The 17040-nt window shown below is 40.3% G+C and overlaps 2 protein-coding genes across 4 annotated transcripts; one reads left to right on the top strand and one right to left on the bottom strand.

Annotated features, from left to right (window-relative positions):
* Positions 1-125: 125 nt before the first annotated feature.
* Positions 126-16751, bottom strand: LOC119738203 (alpha-1,3-mannosyl-glycoprotein 4-beta-N-acetylglucosaminyltransferase C-like). Of its 3 annotated transcripts, none has more exons than XM_038212966.1 (5): positions 16628-16751; positions 5735-5868; positions 3988-4124; positions 2767-2863; positions 126-1662 (listed from the first exon to the last, which is right to left on the bottom strand). In XM_038212966.1, the coding sequence occupies exons 2-5, from the start codon at positions 5838-5840 to the stop codon at positions 1028-1030; spliced, it is 975 nt and encodes a 324-aa protein (XP_038068894.1). In that variant the 5' UTR covers positions 5841-5868; positions 16628-16751; the 3' UTR covers positions 126-1027. The 3 variants fall into 3 exon arrangements, with proteins under 3 accessions (XP_038068894.1, XP_038068896.1, XP_038068895.1); XM_038212968.1 differs by lacking the exon at positions 16628-16751 and adding an exon at positions 16468-16562; XM_038212967.1 differs by lacking the exon at positions 16628-16751 and adding an exon at positions 7594-7813.
* LOC119738201 (alpha-1,6-mannosyl-glycoprotein 4-beta-N-acetylglucosaminyltransferase-like) lies at positions 7873-14302 on the top strand. The gene is made up of 5 exons (XM_038212962.1): positions 7873-7981; positions 8307-8439; positions 10462-10604; positions 11456-11558; positions 12312-14302. The coding sequence occupies exons 2-5, from the start codon at positions 8334-8336 to the stop codon at positions 12995-12997; spliced, it is 1038 nt and encodes a 345-aa protein (XP_038068890.1). The 5' UTR covers positions 7873-7981; positions 8307-8333; the 3' UTR covers positions 12998-14302.
* Positions 16752-17040: the final 289 nt, after the last annotated feature.

The following is a 17040-nucleotide window of genomic DNA, read 5'->3' as shown; positions in this document are numbered from 1 at the left end:
TTATCAATGATAGGACGTGTGATTAACTGTAAACTGTTTAACCAATGTACCATTCGGATAACAGGGTGCATAATCTTTGAATAGCTGTAAGAAAAAGTATTACTGGGAAGTATATTATTGTTCGCTGTAATTATTTTAAAGACATTTATTAGACTCTTCGTTTGGCACTTAGTCATTGTACGTAAGGACATATATATCGTTTAACTAAAGCATCAGCCATAGGCCTATCACCTGATTGTATCAAACAGCACCCGAAATAAGTCTTTCTTTATATGGAAAAAGTAGAAGCCTTTTTAAGAGCTGCACCCTATACAATTTTAAAATGGGAAGAATGTTGCACAAAATCGTAAAACTTGTTTCAAAACTGTAAACTTTGTATTAAAAGAAAGTTCGTCAGCCTCCACCTTATCCTAAAAATCGAAAGACAAAGGAAAATTCCACGCGATACGTCCATGTGAATAGTTATGCCACTCAACTTGAACATGAACTAATAATATGATTATTACAATTAAATATTTTATAAATTGCATGTATGACGATCTTTTCAATTTCAAAGAAGATACACCTTCAGTCTTCATCCTCCACATTACCACTAAATTCAATAGATGATGGCTCCCAATAATTTATCCATAATCCAAAATTTTCAGAGCTTTGCTCCAATTTATCGCCATGGTGACTTAATACAATTGTGCCAACAAGTTATATTTATGATTTACCATGAGTTGTATGTCGAAAATAAATAAGTGAACTCTCATGAACGATTAGCGATGTCCGAAGAATTAATCAGAGAGTTTAAAAATGAGGAAAAAAAGGAGAATAAAAAAAGAGATGGTGGTGGTGGAAACGTCCTTGAAAGACATTCCGGTGTTGTGTAAAATGTTGCCTTTATAATTATGAAATACGGACTCATTGGTTGCATTGCGCATGCCTATAATGGGCAGAAACGGAGCAGTGACGACAAGTCACGTGACGCCGTGATTTCACAGGAGTCCAAATTTCATACGACACCGATATAAACCCTGACTATTCACAATTGAGAGAACAGGGGAGGTCTCCATAAAATATCCCTCTGTTGTACATTCAAGTTTTTGAATTGAACAAACAAATTTCCCAAGGATTGCTCTTTGCTGTACTCCGTCAGTAGGTGGATCAGCTGCTGGATGTCCCGCCCCCCTCCGCGGAACAACTTACCGGCGAACCCCACCGGGTAAAACTCCAGCGTGACCCAGTAGTTCGCGCCTTGCTGCCGGATGAAATTCCGTATTGTTTGCAGGTAGTTGGGAGGCGCTCTCAGGTCGTATGATAATTGGAGGTAGAACTCCGAACTATCCCTCGCGTAGGCGAGGAGAAACGCGTTGTCCAGATTCATCTTGACGCGGCCGGAGAGGAAGGAGTTCCCGAGGGCCGAAAGGTTCGGGTAGAAAGATCTTGGGGCTTCAATCAACTGCAAGACGCTTCCCTGAACGTGGTCGGGGAAGCTAGATACGATAGCGTGAGCTGATTGTCGGAAACCCACGTCCAAGGCACTCGTGAAGATCACAATGGTCACTTGAGATTTTAAGAGCTCACTGGGAGTGTTCTGAATCAAGGATTCCAGGGTTTTTCTGAGGTCGCTCTTTCCTCCCGACCGGGGAGTAAAGGGGATGCCGATTGTTAGAAACCCTGCGAAAGAAAATAACACCAATACTTCGGTAATTCAGACTATTTAAAGGCACATTGGATCATTTACTTTTCATGCATTTTGTTCGCTTCCACTAATGACGCCACTCAAAATCCAAAGCCTAATGCTCCAAGACTTAATCTGTTAAGGTTTCAGCTCTGTGGATATTACACCTTTTGAGAAAACAGTGAACAAGAAAATGCACAACCATTTGATCCAAAGATCAGTCAATTGACTGATGGTAGGAAATGACCTACATTTCTTGATTATAAATGACAGCAAGCCAGACGGAATAATTTCACGACGTGTTTAGCACCCGTATATGATCTTTAATCGAAGTAAGTTTTTTGATAATAATTTGCTAGGTTACTTTTGGGGTAAAGTCAAATAATCTTGCATGCCTTTCGGGTTGCAGGCCAGTAAATGGATCCCAAATTACCCACGCCAACTAAAGACAATTTCCTTCCTCATGCAGTTACTTCTCTTAATAGAGAGTTTTTTGGCCCTTGCGCTTGAGGGCTTGTAGCAATGGTTCTGAAATTGAGCTTAATGTATGTCTGAGAAATTTAGATGAATTTGCACCCGAAAGTCCTCGATTTTGCGAGAGTTGCTGGTATTTTTTGCCTCAATTCTTGAATTGGGGGTGCATGTACGTCGTTAACGTCAGTGGCAATTTTCTGGTATCTGTTCCCTATCGGATTATGCATAATAATTCCCTTCCCTGCTCACTGAAGCACAAATCCCCAACACATTCTTCATGTGACACGATCGATGTCAGGCTTTCCACTTTACCTTAGACTTGACTCAAGTCGGAATTGCTTTAAGTCAGTATCTTAAAAAATGAGTAAAGAAAATCACAAAAATTACTTAGTTTACATATTTCCGAGTATAACAATGCGTGAACACTGTATGTACATTATACAACACGCGTATGGCCATGGGTCGCTGCATCACTTAAAAATAATACATGTCCGTTTTTAACGTGAAGGTCCGAATTCGACGCATGAGGGCGCGCGTTATGGTATGGACGTACGTATGCGCTATGCGTGGATTTACCACAGGCACACACCGAGCGCAACCCAGACTTAGGCAAAGTCTAACTGTACCTTTGCTTTTCCTTCGATGACCCATCACCAGAGCTCTATCTTTGTCGAGGTTCATCAGATCCATGCAACACACTGCAATGGGTGACGCATCCAAACTCTGTCAAACAAAGTCAAATCCCATAGATTCAGAACAGATATTAAGTGGAGCACTGCAAAAACATCGGTGTTAAATTGAACACCAGTGGTATCTATACAGGACTATGGGTGTAAAACGTTTGCACCACTAGTCCTGGTTACCACCAGTGACCTCAAATATTTGGCAGTGAAATTTGGATGGTTCCAAAATTCGAATGCACTTGCGTTTCGATTTCCTCTTGTTTTACTATTAAACATCCTTACAAGAAATCAAACAAGATTTGATTAACCGGTAATAAAACGTTAAAGGCATATATGATCGTTTGCTTTTTCATATATTTTGTTTGTTTCCAATAATAACTCCACTGCAAATTCAAAGAAGAATGTTCAAAACCTAACCTGAGGAAGTTTCAGCTCAGTGCATATTAAGCTTTACACTTTTGGAGAAAACAATGAGAACCCATGCACAAGCTTTTGATCATGAAACACGGTTTCGTCAATAGCGCTTTTTATTTCCAAAAGTCAATCAATTAACCTGAGTGATCGTTGGAAATCACCTACGTCTCTTGATTTCTTCTAACGGACAGCAATTTCACGGGCTGTTTAGTACCATTTCGATCTTTAAAGAGGTTGTGGAATGCTCGAAGACATTTCCGTCATTTTTCGGGTATATGTAGCCTAAGGTGTGATGAAATAAAAACGACTATTGTGTCTGTCATGAAATGAGTACAAAAGGTACTTTTGAGAGCTGTTTTTCAGGTCCTGTTTCGACCTGTTCCAACATAGTAAATCGTGACGTAATAAACAGGACTCGTGTATACTACACTGCATCGGGAGTCCTGTTTATTACGTCACGATTTACTATGTTTTGTTTGCTGCCCCCAACGACGACTTTTACACGAATTGCACGTTCGGGTCGAAACAGGACCTGAAAAACAGCTCTCAAAAGTACCTTTTGTACTCATTTCATGACAGACACAATAGTCGTTTTCATTTCATCACACCTTAGGCTACATATACCCGAAAAATGATGGAAATGTCTTCGAGCATTCCACAACCTCTTTAACAATTCGGTTGGTTACGTTTGGGATGAAGGAAAATGATCCTACATGTCTTCAACGGGATATTATTGGCATTATTTCTAACCTTGCTTTGTTCACTGCTGACCTGTTGTGTACTGTTTATTCTTGTCTTTTCTTGCCGAATTCCAGTTGGTGGAACACTTCGAGTCGTTCCGATATCCTTTTTAGGTGCCTCCTCCTTTACATGTAAAATGCCACTCCCTACAATATTGAAAGATGACATAGGCTTTTGATTTGGTTTGATCTATTCCCAAATATCACAAATACAATAATGAACAACATTTAAAGTTACAAGAGTATACAACAATTAGGTGATGAATGGTGGAGGCTCGTAGAAAGCCGATGCTTGTACTTAGCCAGGCCCGAAGGCTCCCCGTGAATAAACAATTAAATTAAATATAACAAAATAAGAAGAAAAAAAACACCAACACTTAAATCAGTATTCTGTTTTTAAAAAAAATGGGCAAATGGGTTGGTATTTTCCCCATAGTTGGCCAACACAGCCACCGCCGACGCTCTTGGGTAAATTCTTCCCAATAGGTGGTCCATTTTTACCCGAATGAACCAATGATGAGGTAACTTCATACCAATGTTGGGCAAATAACAATGCCAACAGCGTTTGGCCCATAGAGCTCTATGTTCAATAACTGGCTCGATGTACAAAGTGATGCCTGCTGGGCGCACCCATATTTGTGCACAAACCATATAGAGCTATATAAAATTAATTTAATATAGCTCTATGGCACAAACCTATATGGAAAACTCGAAATTTTGTAAGGCTTTTGTACGGCTATTTGCATATCTGTTTTTTTTTTTTTAATATTCTATACAGGTGCGTTATCGAAGCCGATGCGCCCAAAACCGAAACGCACAATCAGTAAATAAGCGTTTCAATTTGATCCGCGGAAACCCATGGCGCAAACCATTATTATGGCGCGTTTTAACTGCAGATGAATTTGCCGTGCATATGATTTTGTCGTTTATAACGCATACTTTATTCGTAGCGTGTTATACGTGGCTGTGCTTTTAGTTACGACTGACAGAAACAACTGTAATACATAAGCCAAATCATGTTTCCAACATGGACATTTTCAGAGTCATTTTGCAATGTCTCCTTCAGTAGAGTGTCTGTCGGTGAAGTTTACGAGTTTTCAGCTCAGGCTCGGACGCATAATTTGTATGGGGAATTTGGTCCGCCTACCCTCGCATCCATGGTCTCTGAACCGTACCCCAGTTGGGTGGTGTGACTTTTTTATGGCATGAATAAATAATAATAATCATTTCTCATGACATACTCTGACTGTGTGCAAAATGCCATACTTGTATCGTGAGGCGCTTATCACATCACCAATCGGCAGTACTATAGCGCCCGTAATTTAATATAGCTCTATGTTTTTACCCAACCTTTATGTTTACAACGTAAAGATGTGCTTACAGGGTGGGTTTTCTTTAAAAAGAATGAAAACGGGTGTTTGAGAATGAGCAGATTTTGACAATTGCTTTGCGCCGCTTGATTGTTTTTGAAGGACCGCCTCGTCTCACTTATATGACTCTATTTCAACAATGTACATTTTTCGTGCAGAATGTATATCTTTATAGGCCTATTCTGTTTGACTTCAATGTTGATTATGATGTATAGGTCTTCTTCGTGGTCGTGATAGTTCGTCAATTTCCATTCTTATTTTGCAAGTGCCAGTAGCACAAAGTACATTCATCGAGAGATAATATAAAATGGTTGATAGGCCGTTTTTATATATGGCATTCACCAACCCACACCAAAGAAGCAATGTTCAGTCCAGTCCATGGCTTACCCCAGTAGTTCGTACCCTTCACCAGTAGCAGATATGCCGGTGTGAGACACAATATCACCACAGCTACGACGACTGGTATGCACGTCCACCTACACTGACGGCGCATCTTGACTCCCGGCCTATCTACATTAAAACTTGTGAATAAAATAGAGAAAGAATGAGCGTGAAGTTCAATTCAAGGCAACAAAATGGCGGCGACACATTAACTCAGGGGTCGAATTGTCCATTCATGCAGCTAACACGCAGCCATGGGATGACTATTATCGGGAGTTCACAAAAATCGAATCGGAACAATACGGATATAAAATCGCTCCGGCGGTGTGTCTATGTGTAAAGTGCACGTAATTGCGCATGTCATTAAATCGGGATTACGAGTAATAATTATATTGCCATGTCGGTGGCGCGGCTAATGGAAATAACAGTCATACAAGGAATAATGTACCAGTCGGTCACAATTCTTCGTAGTCTGGTATTTCGAAAAAAAAAAAGTCCATGCTTATTTGGCAGGGCAGGTGTCATTAGCATACAGCAAACATTTACAAGGAAAATTTATTATTATTTTCATTATTATTATTTATTCAGCCAACAAATGAACAAAAGTACAATGACAAGGCAAATATATATCAAAAAGTAAACAAAATTGGAAATAAAAAAAGTATGACCAGGCAAGACTGAAGGATGCGAGAAGGAATGGGGGGGGGGGGGAGGGAGGGAGGGTGGACAGTTTGACAAGGGAGAGGAGATAGAGGGATAGAAAACAAGGACAATATAACATTCCAAACCGGCCAGGGTAAACAAAAGTGTACTTAAACACTGTAGCCCTAAGGCCTGCCTAGCCATGCTCGAAATGTCTACACAAAAATTAAATAGATCTTCAACAAAATGTATACAATATAAGTATAAATATATAAATGAAAATTTGGTTAGACTTTTGAAATAAAGGTTCATTATCCAAAAAATTATGCGGATGGAAATTATGTTCTCCTTGCAGGCCCTAGAGAAGTTGTTCATTAGTAAAACGACGTAATCAAGGCAATTTCTGTATTGTACAGAATTCTCCCGGTGATCCCAAAAAAGCCCGATAGACATGGGCGTCGCGAGGGGGGGGGCAAGGGGGGGCACTTGCCCCCCCCCCCCCTGGAAAAGCAACAAAAAAAAAAAAAAAAATAGGAAGAAAAAAAAAGAAAAAAAAAGAAAAAAGAAAAAGAGGCGCGAAGACAAAGTGGTGTAAATTTAATGAGTGGGGGGGGGGGGGGGCAAACTGTCCCTGCCCCCCTCTAAAACTGATAAATCGAGAATGTGTTGAGAAATACAAGCATTTTTTGTCAAAAAATTGTTTTGCCCCCCTCTAAAAAAAATCCTGGCGACGCCCATGCCGATAGAGGAGCGAATCACTCTGTGACGAACCGTTGGACGTGAGACGCCTTGGGACGATCAAGGAGGGGAAAAATAAATCAATGATGCAAGATGAAAACACGAGGAGATGAGGGTTTACTGCATCCAGGGGAAGACTGGTCAACACAAGAAGGGAACGTGTCACAGTCTGGCCCCATAAAGATGTATATCATTATTTTAAAAATACGCGAATTGATTTCGCTGTATCTTCAGGGATCCAGACATGGGTCAAGGTCCCATACATATGCATTCAACACAAGTGTACTGAATGCATAGAAACTACAGAGTTATTGATAACAAAGCCAACGTCATAAAAATCATGGTTTAGTCGTTGGAATGGAAGTCCAATATAATGTTACTCGAATTTAAAATTCGCTTAGATCACACAAAATTAACACAACAAAACTTTAATAATCCATGAACAAGTGGGAGAATATTCAAGAGTTATTTGCTCTAATACTTACACGTCGAAGAAACGGAGAACGGTCCTGTGTTATTAAGCGTAATATACTGCGCGGAGCTTCGCATTTGCATGCAACACAACACAAATATTGTTATGGAAATGTAAGGTAGCAGAAGGTTAAAGCCGGCCATATTGAATATGACTGTTCTTGATTTTATTCAGCTTGTTCAATTGTGGTGCATTCAACCGTTAAGGACGTAAAATTGTATAGAGGCTTCGTGGTATGCATGGAACAGTTAAGGCAACTACATGTACACGTATTCAAAATTGACAAGGCAGGATATACCACACAGGTCGACTGGGATAGTGTGCGTCATCACAGAAATATACACCAAAATCAAGAACAAATCAGCTGGCTGCTTCCTGCATCCTTCAATAATTAAACTTTCGTAAGTATATCTACATTGCCCGATGTCAACTTGATAGAAAGATGGCTTGAATGTTCGAACAATGTTTGAACTCACTGACTTAAAGACGGAACTTGAACTTCGTAGTTTTTGACATGCCTTGTTTTAATTTCTACCGAAAAATGACGCAGACTTTCAGATACATCTTGAGAACCATGCATGAAGTACATGTAGTCTAAAAACATATGAAGACTTGGTTAATTTTTTTATTTGTAAACAACTGCCGGTACAATCGAATCGGTATGAATTTGTAAATCACCTGCTGTGTATACACTGATTGATCTCCTTTTTCCCGACAATATAACAGGTATGTTTGTGAGAGACCAGACGCAGAATGAGACAGAGGGAACGGAGGATTCTTACAGCATTCTGGGTGGTTTTTGCGGCGGTTGTCCTGACGGCAGTTTATTACATATTCACGATCAGAGACGACGGAGGGGGTAAGTCGGGCGATTGGAATATCTTCAATGCCTAATCCACGAATGAAACGCTTTCGTAAAGATCGGGCCCGAGACCAGGTTCTTCTTTTTACCTAAAAAGTGTTTTTTTTATACTGTATTTTTCGTATGCCTTGACAGAAAAAAATGGACTTAGCCGGCCCCACCTTCTTTCTTCGGGCACAAGATATTTTCTAACACTGCATAATTCATGACAATGATTGATCACACTGCAAATAAAACTCGATATTCTCAAGGGGATATAGTCATGGCAAATAATAACAGTAACAGCTGTGAAATACTTAAAGAGAATATACATTTCCAAACATCAAAAAACAGAACTACCAATCAGAAATACCTCACTGGACTGTTAGTGTATGACAGTCTAAAGTATCCTGTAAAATCATGGCACCCGGTGTGCTGCCATTTTCAAGAAAAGTGGTATTTTTGTATAAATTTCCAGCGCTGGTCGGTCGACAAGCGTTGGAAATTTATACTGGCTTTTTTTCAAATACTGCCCCCAATTTACCATATTTAGTTAGACCACGCTTTCTTTGCAATTGATTACACACCTATGAACGGGTACAAGCCAGCTAGACTGGTTTCCTGACTTTACAATTCCCATACGTCTATCAATTGCTCCGTTTCTTCTTCAGTGGAGTCAGGGAACCAGACTACAGGAACATGATTATTTTTCTTGGATTTTCCAGCATCTACGAACACAAAACTTCAAACAAGTCAGTGTAACAATATTTGCTATAAAATACTAACCCCCAAAACCTATCCATTTCTGAAAATTACAGAAAAAGAACATGTTCTACATGTTTATTCCCTTTAAACAGCTACCTTGTATTGATTTTCTTTATATGCAACCATTATTTCTGAGGGATTGAATAATGTGCCTTTTGTTGGGCACTATAGCGACTAGATAAAATTGATTTTTAATTTTTTTTTTTCCCCGGCACAATTTTTAACGCTCAATTTAAAGCAATTTTTATGCTCTCCGCTTTTAAAATAACGTTTACTGTGCAATGTTAAATATAGGTTACACGCATGTATATGATTTTATCTATTTCATTTTAACGTTAAAATAATGTTTATTGTTTTATTACTCCTACTGGGACCCATGGGAGATCAGTTTCTGACAAAAGGACTGAATGGGCCACCCAGTATAAAGAAGAAATAAATAAATAAATACCTCAAAAAATCCTTAGAAATGTTGTTCGTGTTATTCTCGAATTCCCGTTTTCTGTTTTATTCCACTCAACTCCAATATGAATGTCCCTTTCTCTGTACGTACGAATCCACTTATCATGTACATTTAATGCATCGTGTTACCGTAGCTAAATTTAATTGCCCAGAAGCCATTTTGAAACCCGGAAAATAATCTGAAATTCCCAGCAATGCTTTTGGGCAAACTTTAATTAATTTTTGACCATACTTATTTAATTGTTCACTGCATGCGATACAGCAGGGTTTTTTTTTATATGATTGCCTTGAATTGTGCACGCTGCACTCATATACGTCTCGATAACAATGTTAACAAAACAAAACAATGGGAATCGATAAGGTGACAGCTGGACAAGATATAAAATTAGAAGCTTAAATTATGTTAATAAACAAAACCCCAGAGGATTCATATTTCGGCGACATAGATTCGAAAGAAAGCGGGCCAAACTCCCCATCAAATTATGCGTCGAGCCTGAGCTGAATAATCGTAAACCTCACCATCAAACACCCTACTGAAGGAAACGTTGCAAAATGACCGTGAAAATGTCCATGTTGGAAAACATAATTATTTGGCTCATGTATTACACTTGGTTCTGTTTGCCATTACTAAACACAGCCACGTATAACACGCTATGAGTAAACTATGCATTATTAACGATCAACCCAAGCGTGACGTGAATGAATATTATAAGCGACACATGCACACAGGAATCTATAAGGCGGTAATAGCCGGTAGGCTTATTTAGGCAGCCTTGCCATTGTAATTCCCAATGCGATTCATAATGGTTTTACCAGGTCATGGACAGGTCGAGCCACATCCACTGGAGATCGAGACAAAACTGAAAGAGGAACGTGTTATCAAGCAGAAAATAACCTTTGATACGCAAAAGAGGATAGAGTTGGAAGTGAAGAAGAGCAAAGACGAACCCAAGAACAAGGTATTGTGATCTGAAAAAAGTAAAACAATAAGCCTCTGTACTAATGACGTCACCACTTTGTTTACATGTGCACTTTCCTATGGAGCCATGGGGGCCCAAGGTCCACTGAGCACCATAGAAAAGCACACACGTAAACAAAGTGTGACATCATTAGTACAGAGGCTTTTTTACCTTGCTAATCCAAAATTAAATGCTATTACTTAGCACTCGTCAAACGCCGCATGTCAAACTTGTTCTCAAATTTTAGGGGCGTGAGCATTTTGGCCTCTTGTAAGTACGCTCTTGGTCAAAAACACAGTATGCGCGTACGACCTGCGCGCGAGGGTAGTGCCACCCTGGCCTCTAATATTGTGACCGGATTGCTTAATACTAAAAGTTATTGCCTCGTAATTGTGTCTTATATGAGGCCTGCTTGGGAGTAAAGACTAGCTCCAATTTTATTAGCCAAATGCTATGGAAGAGAAAAATCCTAAAACGAAATGTACCACAAGAGGGCGCCTTAGTTATTTTATGAGGCGGTGTACGCAGTGGTAGTAGTAAACAATAACTAAAAATCTTTAAGTTACATTTCTTTGAAGCTATTTCGGCATATAGGCCTGCCCTTATGTATCGGTAGTAATCCTTAAGCCCGGTTCGTACTCGGCGCGAAAGCGAAAGCCAACGCGAATTTGTGATGTCATGGGAATTAAGTATTCGCGCTGCGAATTCGTAAAAGTTGAACATATTTCAACTCGTGTGAATTTCGCAGCGAATGCTTCGTGACGTCAAATTCGCTTCACATTCGCATTCGCGTGAAGTATGAACCGGGCCTCAGCCATTGTTGATTCTGTTCTGTACCCCGTTTCGAACAGACTGGCCCGCTGCCCGTTGGACCCCCAGTGATGGGCTGTATGGACCTAGAGCACATCGACAAGGAAAAAGCCTTGGTGATCGGCCATCGTAGGAAAGACAGAGGTAACGTAAGGCAAGATGCATTAGGGTATGCTGACAGATTCTTGACTGTAAGAGGTCCAGAGCAATCTAGTCTGGTTCTAGCTGTTGCGAATAAATATAGCCTGGCGTCAACGAAATGTATATTCGGTAAACTTCGGACATTTTCGGAATTGGGCAGGACCCTGCTCATTTTGGTCATGTTTATTTTTAGCCGTGGCGGGTGCCCGACAAGATGTGTCGAAATAATCTGGAAATTTGGTCTGGGATCCAGACTGTTGCGAACTTCGAAAAATGAAAATGGCTGGAAGAGATGTTTATTTGCTGCCATCTTGCTTTGAAAAATATTCATTTTTTATGGGCTCAAATATCGAGAGATTTTACTGGAGGCTTCTACAATTCACAAATTTGCGGCTCACCAAGTTAGTTAGCATAAAAGCAGGAATGACACTGAGACGAGATCCAAGTTTGGTTATATATTCAAGGGAGGAATAAGTTCATTAGGATTAAGATAATGTACTGCATTGCGGATTTAGTTGAGGTCATTGGGGTGGCTGAGTGTCTTCATAGGCCTACTAGAAAAATCACAAACTTCCTTTAAGTTTCCTCAAATTACAATCTCGTCAATCACAATACATTTCTTGGACTTGAACAGTTCGGCCAAATCGTGAATGCACCGCTATGGCCTACATTGGAGTTGACTGCCAACAACAACAAAAACAAAACAAAACACGTGAACCTTTTTATTCATGATAACTTGTTCACATTCCACTGCAGGCTTCCTCACGATTGGTATAACCAACGTCAAGCGCAAGAACGCCAGCTACCTGAAACCAACGCTCCAGTCTCTCATCGACAACGCCAACGAGGAAGAGAGATCCAAACTCCGCATCGTCGTCTTCGCTTGTGATTTAAAAGATGAGGATCGGCAAGAGGCCCGAGACATCGTCTCCCACAGCTTCGCCGAGCACGTCCAGAGCGGGTTGCTCCAGCTGATTCAAGCGGACAAGTCCTTCTATCCGCCCCTCGACAAGCTCAAGCAAACATTTAATGACCCGATGGAGAGGGTTAAATGGCGGTCCAAGGAGAACATCGACAACGTCTTCCTCTTCGCCTTCTGCGTCCAGATGTCCGATTATTACATGTTACTTGATGACGATCTTGTGACCTTCCCAGGTTACATCCAGACGATCCGAAACTTCATCACGAAGCACCAAGGAGATCACTGGATACTGCTGGACATCTCAGAGAGGGGCACGGGTAAGCTGTTCCGGGATAAGGACTTACTCCTGCTGGGACGGTACCTGGTCCAGTTTTACCAAGAACAACCCGTGGATCTTCTACTGAACTCGATGATGAGACTGCAGGATCAGGGCAAACACCACGTGGTGGAGCCCCCACTGTTCAAACATTTGGGGGTGGTGTCCACGTTAGCGTTGAAAAATAAAAACGGTGGAGGCTGAAAACGAACCGATTCTGAACTTAACAATATTACTGTATAGAGCCTACAGGTTGTTCAACCAGAGACAGTCGAATCGGGCAGTTTTGCAGAAAAGTGGGGGGTAGTATTCAAAGTCGTGTCTAACGTATTGCTGAGTTAGAATAATTGGTCTTCCAAATGCTTTTTAATTAGTTTCATTAGGATGTTTTGTTCAAAATATACAGCAATCACAATACTGGACTTGAAAATGGCCACTTTTTTTTATTTATCAAGTTTACAGATCGAAGCCGGTCGGATAAGTCACACGTTACTCTTGAACAAAGGAAATAAATCCTTTGTGTGTTTCTCTAACTGCGCTTTCCCACTTTCAACGGAAAGTGGCCCAAGATGATGTTCAACCCTTGAGTTCAATGAAGCATGGCGTTTGTTCCAATGCATCGATTTGAATGAAATGAAGTTTTTTATGGTAGATTGGTTATCTGACTTTAAGAGGTATTTTGAAAATATTCCAAAACTCACATGCCTTTATTATTTGGTTTTCGACTGTTAGTTTTTGTGTGTGGAACAACCTGTACTACACAAGGGGGAAAGCGTATACTGTGGTACTCGTCTGATTCGCTCAACTTTTTTGTAGTTATAAGCCTAAAGATTCGTAGGATTCTGTTCTCTCGTATGAAGTAACACAATTGCTCAAAATCGTAAGTAGGGTCGACTGTAACTGTTGTTGATAAGCTCAGTGGCTAGTGTACATTTTGAGAAAGCAGAGACAAACAAGCACATTTTGGGGGCCTTCTAACAAGATTCCGTTGATAATGCTTGTAAAAAAGTGTGCTGTTTTTAAACCACCTTCAATTATTTTCTTTCGATCGAAACCACCTCTGTCAGAAGAATGTCACATGATATTTTGGTATTAGTCCTATCTTCAATTTGAGCAAGGGTTTTCTTATAATTCAGTAGGCACGTTCCTTGAAAATTACCAATTGGTCATACAAGTCTTTAATGCAAGAACTTCCAAGCCGAAAATTGAAAAAAAAAGAACCGCACGTCTTTTTTTATACGTGATAGTTCCATCAAACATTCTTTTAAAAAATACTGAATTGTAAATATGACAATTAAACAAAGAAAACGTTTGGATTTAAAAGGAAAGGTGAGTTTTGAACGGTTCGGGCAGAGACAATTTCATAGTTTGTTTGTAGTTATTTTCTTATTCTGAAAGACTTTCAATCGTCTCGTTTTCCTCTGACTTTCTAGTCTTTAAACACTCACAAAAAGAAGATGATTATACGAAAAAATCTCAAACTGAACCCGAAGTGTGGCAGGCTGGATTTACGCTGTAAGAGTGTCCACTATTTGGTCTGGTCCTTTGACTGATATATAAGGTGGAATGAAATGGAGATTTGTATTACTATACTCACCCCTTAATTTCAGCTAATTTGCTTTATTTAAATCACGCAAACTGGTTCGAGGTTAAATCGGCCGATCGTCTCCAAATGAACGGGCTCTTTCAACCACGATAATGCAAGACCAACAACTGGTCTGTTGACAAAGGAACAATTTTGGGATTAAAAAATACTTTCAACCCCCCAAAATGATGACCAACAAAAAATACTTATTGTTTGATGTGTCAGCGTCAGAATTGTGGAAGTTATTTGGAACAGAACATTTTGTTGGCTAGGTGACTCATTTTCAGTACCAAGGGAGTGAAGCTGAAACGAAGACACGAGGCCCGGCAGACTTAGTCTGGTTCCCGGTCTCTGCGCTGTCCTTCGGAATTCGAATGTAGAGACTAGGTGGGCAATAGATTAGGAAACATTATTAGGATTTCCTCCTAATATATGCAAATTACATGCAGGACGAGAAAGATATACCCATTATGCAACAAGGTCCGATTCCCGGCCCCTGAATACAAAATCACAAACGATAATGTAAGCGCGGAACCAGCCTATTGCAAAATGGCAATTAAGGCTACCACTAATGGCAGTTTGTGGGGTGATGAGTTTCGATTTTCGCTGATTAGAGAGTGTCTCTGGCAACTACAAATACAGAGAGGGGCACTGCTTTTCAGTATTTGAAACCTATGCAATTGAAATGATTGAAAGTTGCCTTCGTGCAGACACTGTGGCGAATTTGCCCACTGAGTCAGTTTTTTTGATAGCCATGTGTACAACTACCATCCATGCGCGAAGTTGCATAAACACCATTTTCTAAAATACATATATCATACTGCACACGCGCAAAGCGATCCAATCAATGGCTTTAAATGGGACTTAGCCACCAATCCCCATGTTATGGGAGCGGGAAACAGTCTACGGCAGACTAGTCGTGTCCTTGTCAGATCACACAGGACGTCCATAACGGGTGTCCGTGAACTTGAAAAAGAACAAATACACCATCCTTCCATACACTTAATTACAAGCGAGAGTTTCTGCTCACGCATGGCTCTTATGCGAAAATAGAATAGCAGTCTGGCTAACGACTTTGGGTTGCAGGGTTTCGGTGAGAAAGTTCGAAATCAAATCATGTGCAGCAACGAAAGATTGATATTCTTTATAAAAAAAAAAACCTACTACATAACTTTAATAAACATCATGCACACAGTTCATTTTGCCATTGAGGAAGGAACTTACAATAATATGTTCTTACGGAAATGCAGTCGACCACATAAAATAAACAATCTACAGGCGAGTTTTTTTTGCAGTAATACGCTAGATTTATATGCACAGCCATAGGGGTGTAGGACAATATTGCATACGCGGGCCAAATCACGATTTGTATGCGCTCAGTGTTTTTTGTATTATGGCATTTTATGAGCTATGAACGTGAGGGTTTGTTAAAAAAAATTGTATTAAGTGAAGCCCTAAATTTGCTCTATTTTGCAATGGAGCGGAGGCGTCATTTTTTTTTTCAAAATGGCGATGGGCTTCATGACTACTCCAGTTTACTAAGGGGTGGTCATCTTCGGATTACCCCCGCCAATTGAACTGAAAAAGCAAGATGATGAAATGAGCTTTAATTTGATTGGTGTCTCAAACACCTTGGAGAGTTGTGAGTATTTGTCCTAATCTTAAAAAGTGGGGGTATTTATCACTGGGGTCTATGGCAGTTGATTGACTAGTCTGCAAACTTATATATGCACAGCAGTAGACATACGGTTTCTGTACTTTTGTACGACTGTTCGATGCGCATAAAATGGTTACCAAACATCCCAGTGAGTCATGGGAAGTCGTTCTAATCATGAAACTAGGGTCTAATAATATACACAGAATAGCCTTGTATGCAGGCTGACATCAGTTGGGTAAGTGGTGTGGTGTTATTCCCCATACCTAAAAGTCAGACGGTGAAGGAGGAAAACAAACACACAGCAAGCGTGGCAACAGTAATAACTGAATAAAATCGTGCTCAGCCTGTGATTTCCCGTATAATCCGCGCACATGTTGTTTATAACAGCAGCTTTATCGAGGTGAAATATAATAGTGAAACAAAACTACGAACCATTCGTCTGTCTCGCTGGTTCCCCGGGATCACATATCCAAACCGATATCTATATGCCTAGATCAGTGCCTGGCATATCAGTATCTGGAATGTACGAGTTCTTATCGAAACAGCGGTGAGATGGCTGCGGAGTGAAAGGAAGATGTAAATGATAACCAACCTTTGACCTTGTATGTCCTGTTCGTAGACGATGTGTTGCTGTAGGCTACGTTCATGTACCAGACCAACAGGGTGAGCGCAAGTATACGCACCGGCAACTTGAAGTCAAACATCAGACTGCCGTGTTATATCGGTTATATTAGCTCGTCCTGTGTTCATAATAATGTGGAATTAGTCATCATTCGTCCTTCCTTGCTCTGTGACTGTGACTGGCGGCATCAGCAGCTACGGGAAGGCAAAGACGGATTTTAACGAGAACCCATCACAGTTTGCTTCATGTATATTACTCAATGCTTCAAGTTGATCGAGTTTCTCCGCTAAGTTGCTGTGCGAGATTTCTCCTGGGCATACATCAACACACAGTGCTTCCTCAAAGACCAACAGCAGAAAACAAACCTCGAGAAAAGTTGTTCA

The sequence above is a fragment of the Patiria miniata genome, unplaced genomic scaffold (assembly GCF_015706575.1).
Source record: "Patiria miniata isolate m_02_andy unplaced genomic scaffold, ASM1570657v1 HiC_scaffold_3, whole genome shotgun sequence".
NCBI lineage: Eukaryota > Metazoa > Echinodermata > Asteroidea > Valvatida > Asterinidae > Patiria > Patiria miniata.
The sequence above is the reverse complement of the archived record's forward strand: the minus strand, read 5'-3'. Positions and strand labels throughout refer to the sequence as shown.

Bases quoted from the DNA above. Each gene is read 5' to 3' on its own strand.
- LOC119738203 (XM_038212966.1), bottom strand. From the start codon at position 5,840: ATGCGCCGTCAGTGTAGGTGGACGTGCATACCAGTCGTCGTAGCTGTG. The intron at 4,125-5,734 runs GTAAGCCATGGA...TCAATATTGTAG, and splicing joins GAAGGGTACGAACTACTGGG to GGAGTGGCATTTTACATGTA. The intron at 2,864-3,987 runs GTTAGAAATAAT...TTTGTTTGACAG, and splicing joins TCAGCAGTGAACAAAGCAAG to AGTTTGGATGCGTCACCCAT.
- LOC119738201 (XM_038212962.1), top strand. From the start codon at position 8,334: ATGAGACAGAGGGAACGGAGGATTCTTACAGCATTCTGGGTGGTTTTT. The intron at 10,605-11,455 runs GTATTGTGATCT...CGTTTCGAACAG, and splicing joins AAGACGAACCCAAGAACAAG to ACTGGCCCGCTGCCCGTTGG. The intron at 11,559-12,311 runs GTAACGTAAGGC...ATTCCACTGCAG, and splicing joins CCATCGTAGGAAAGACAGAG to GCTTCCTCACGATTGGTATA.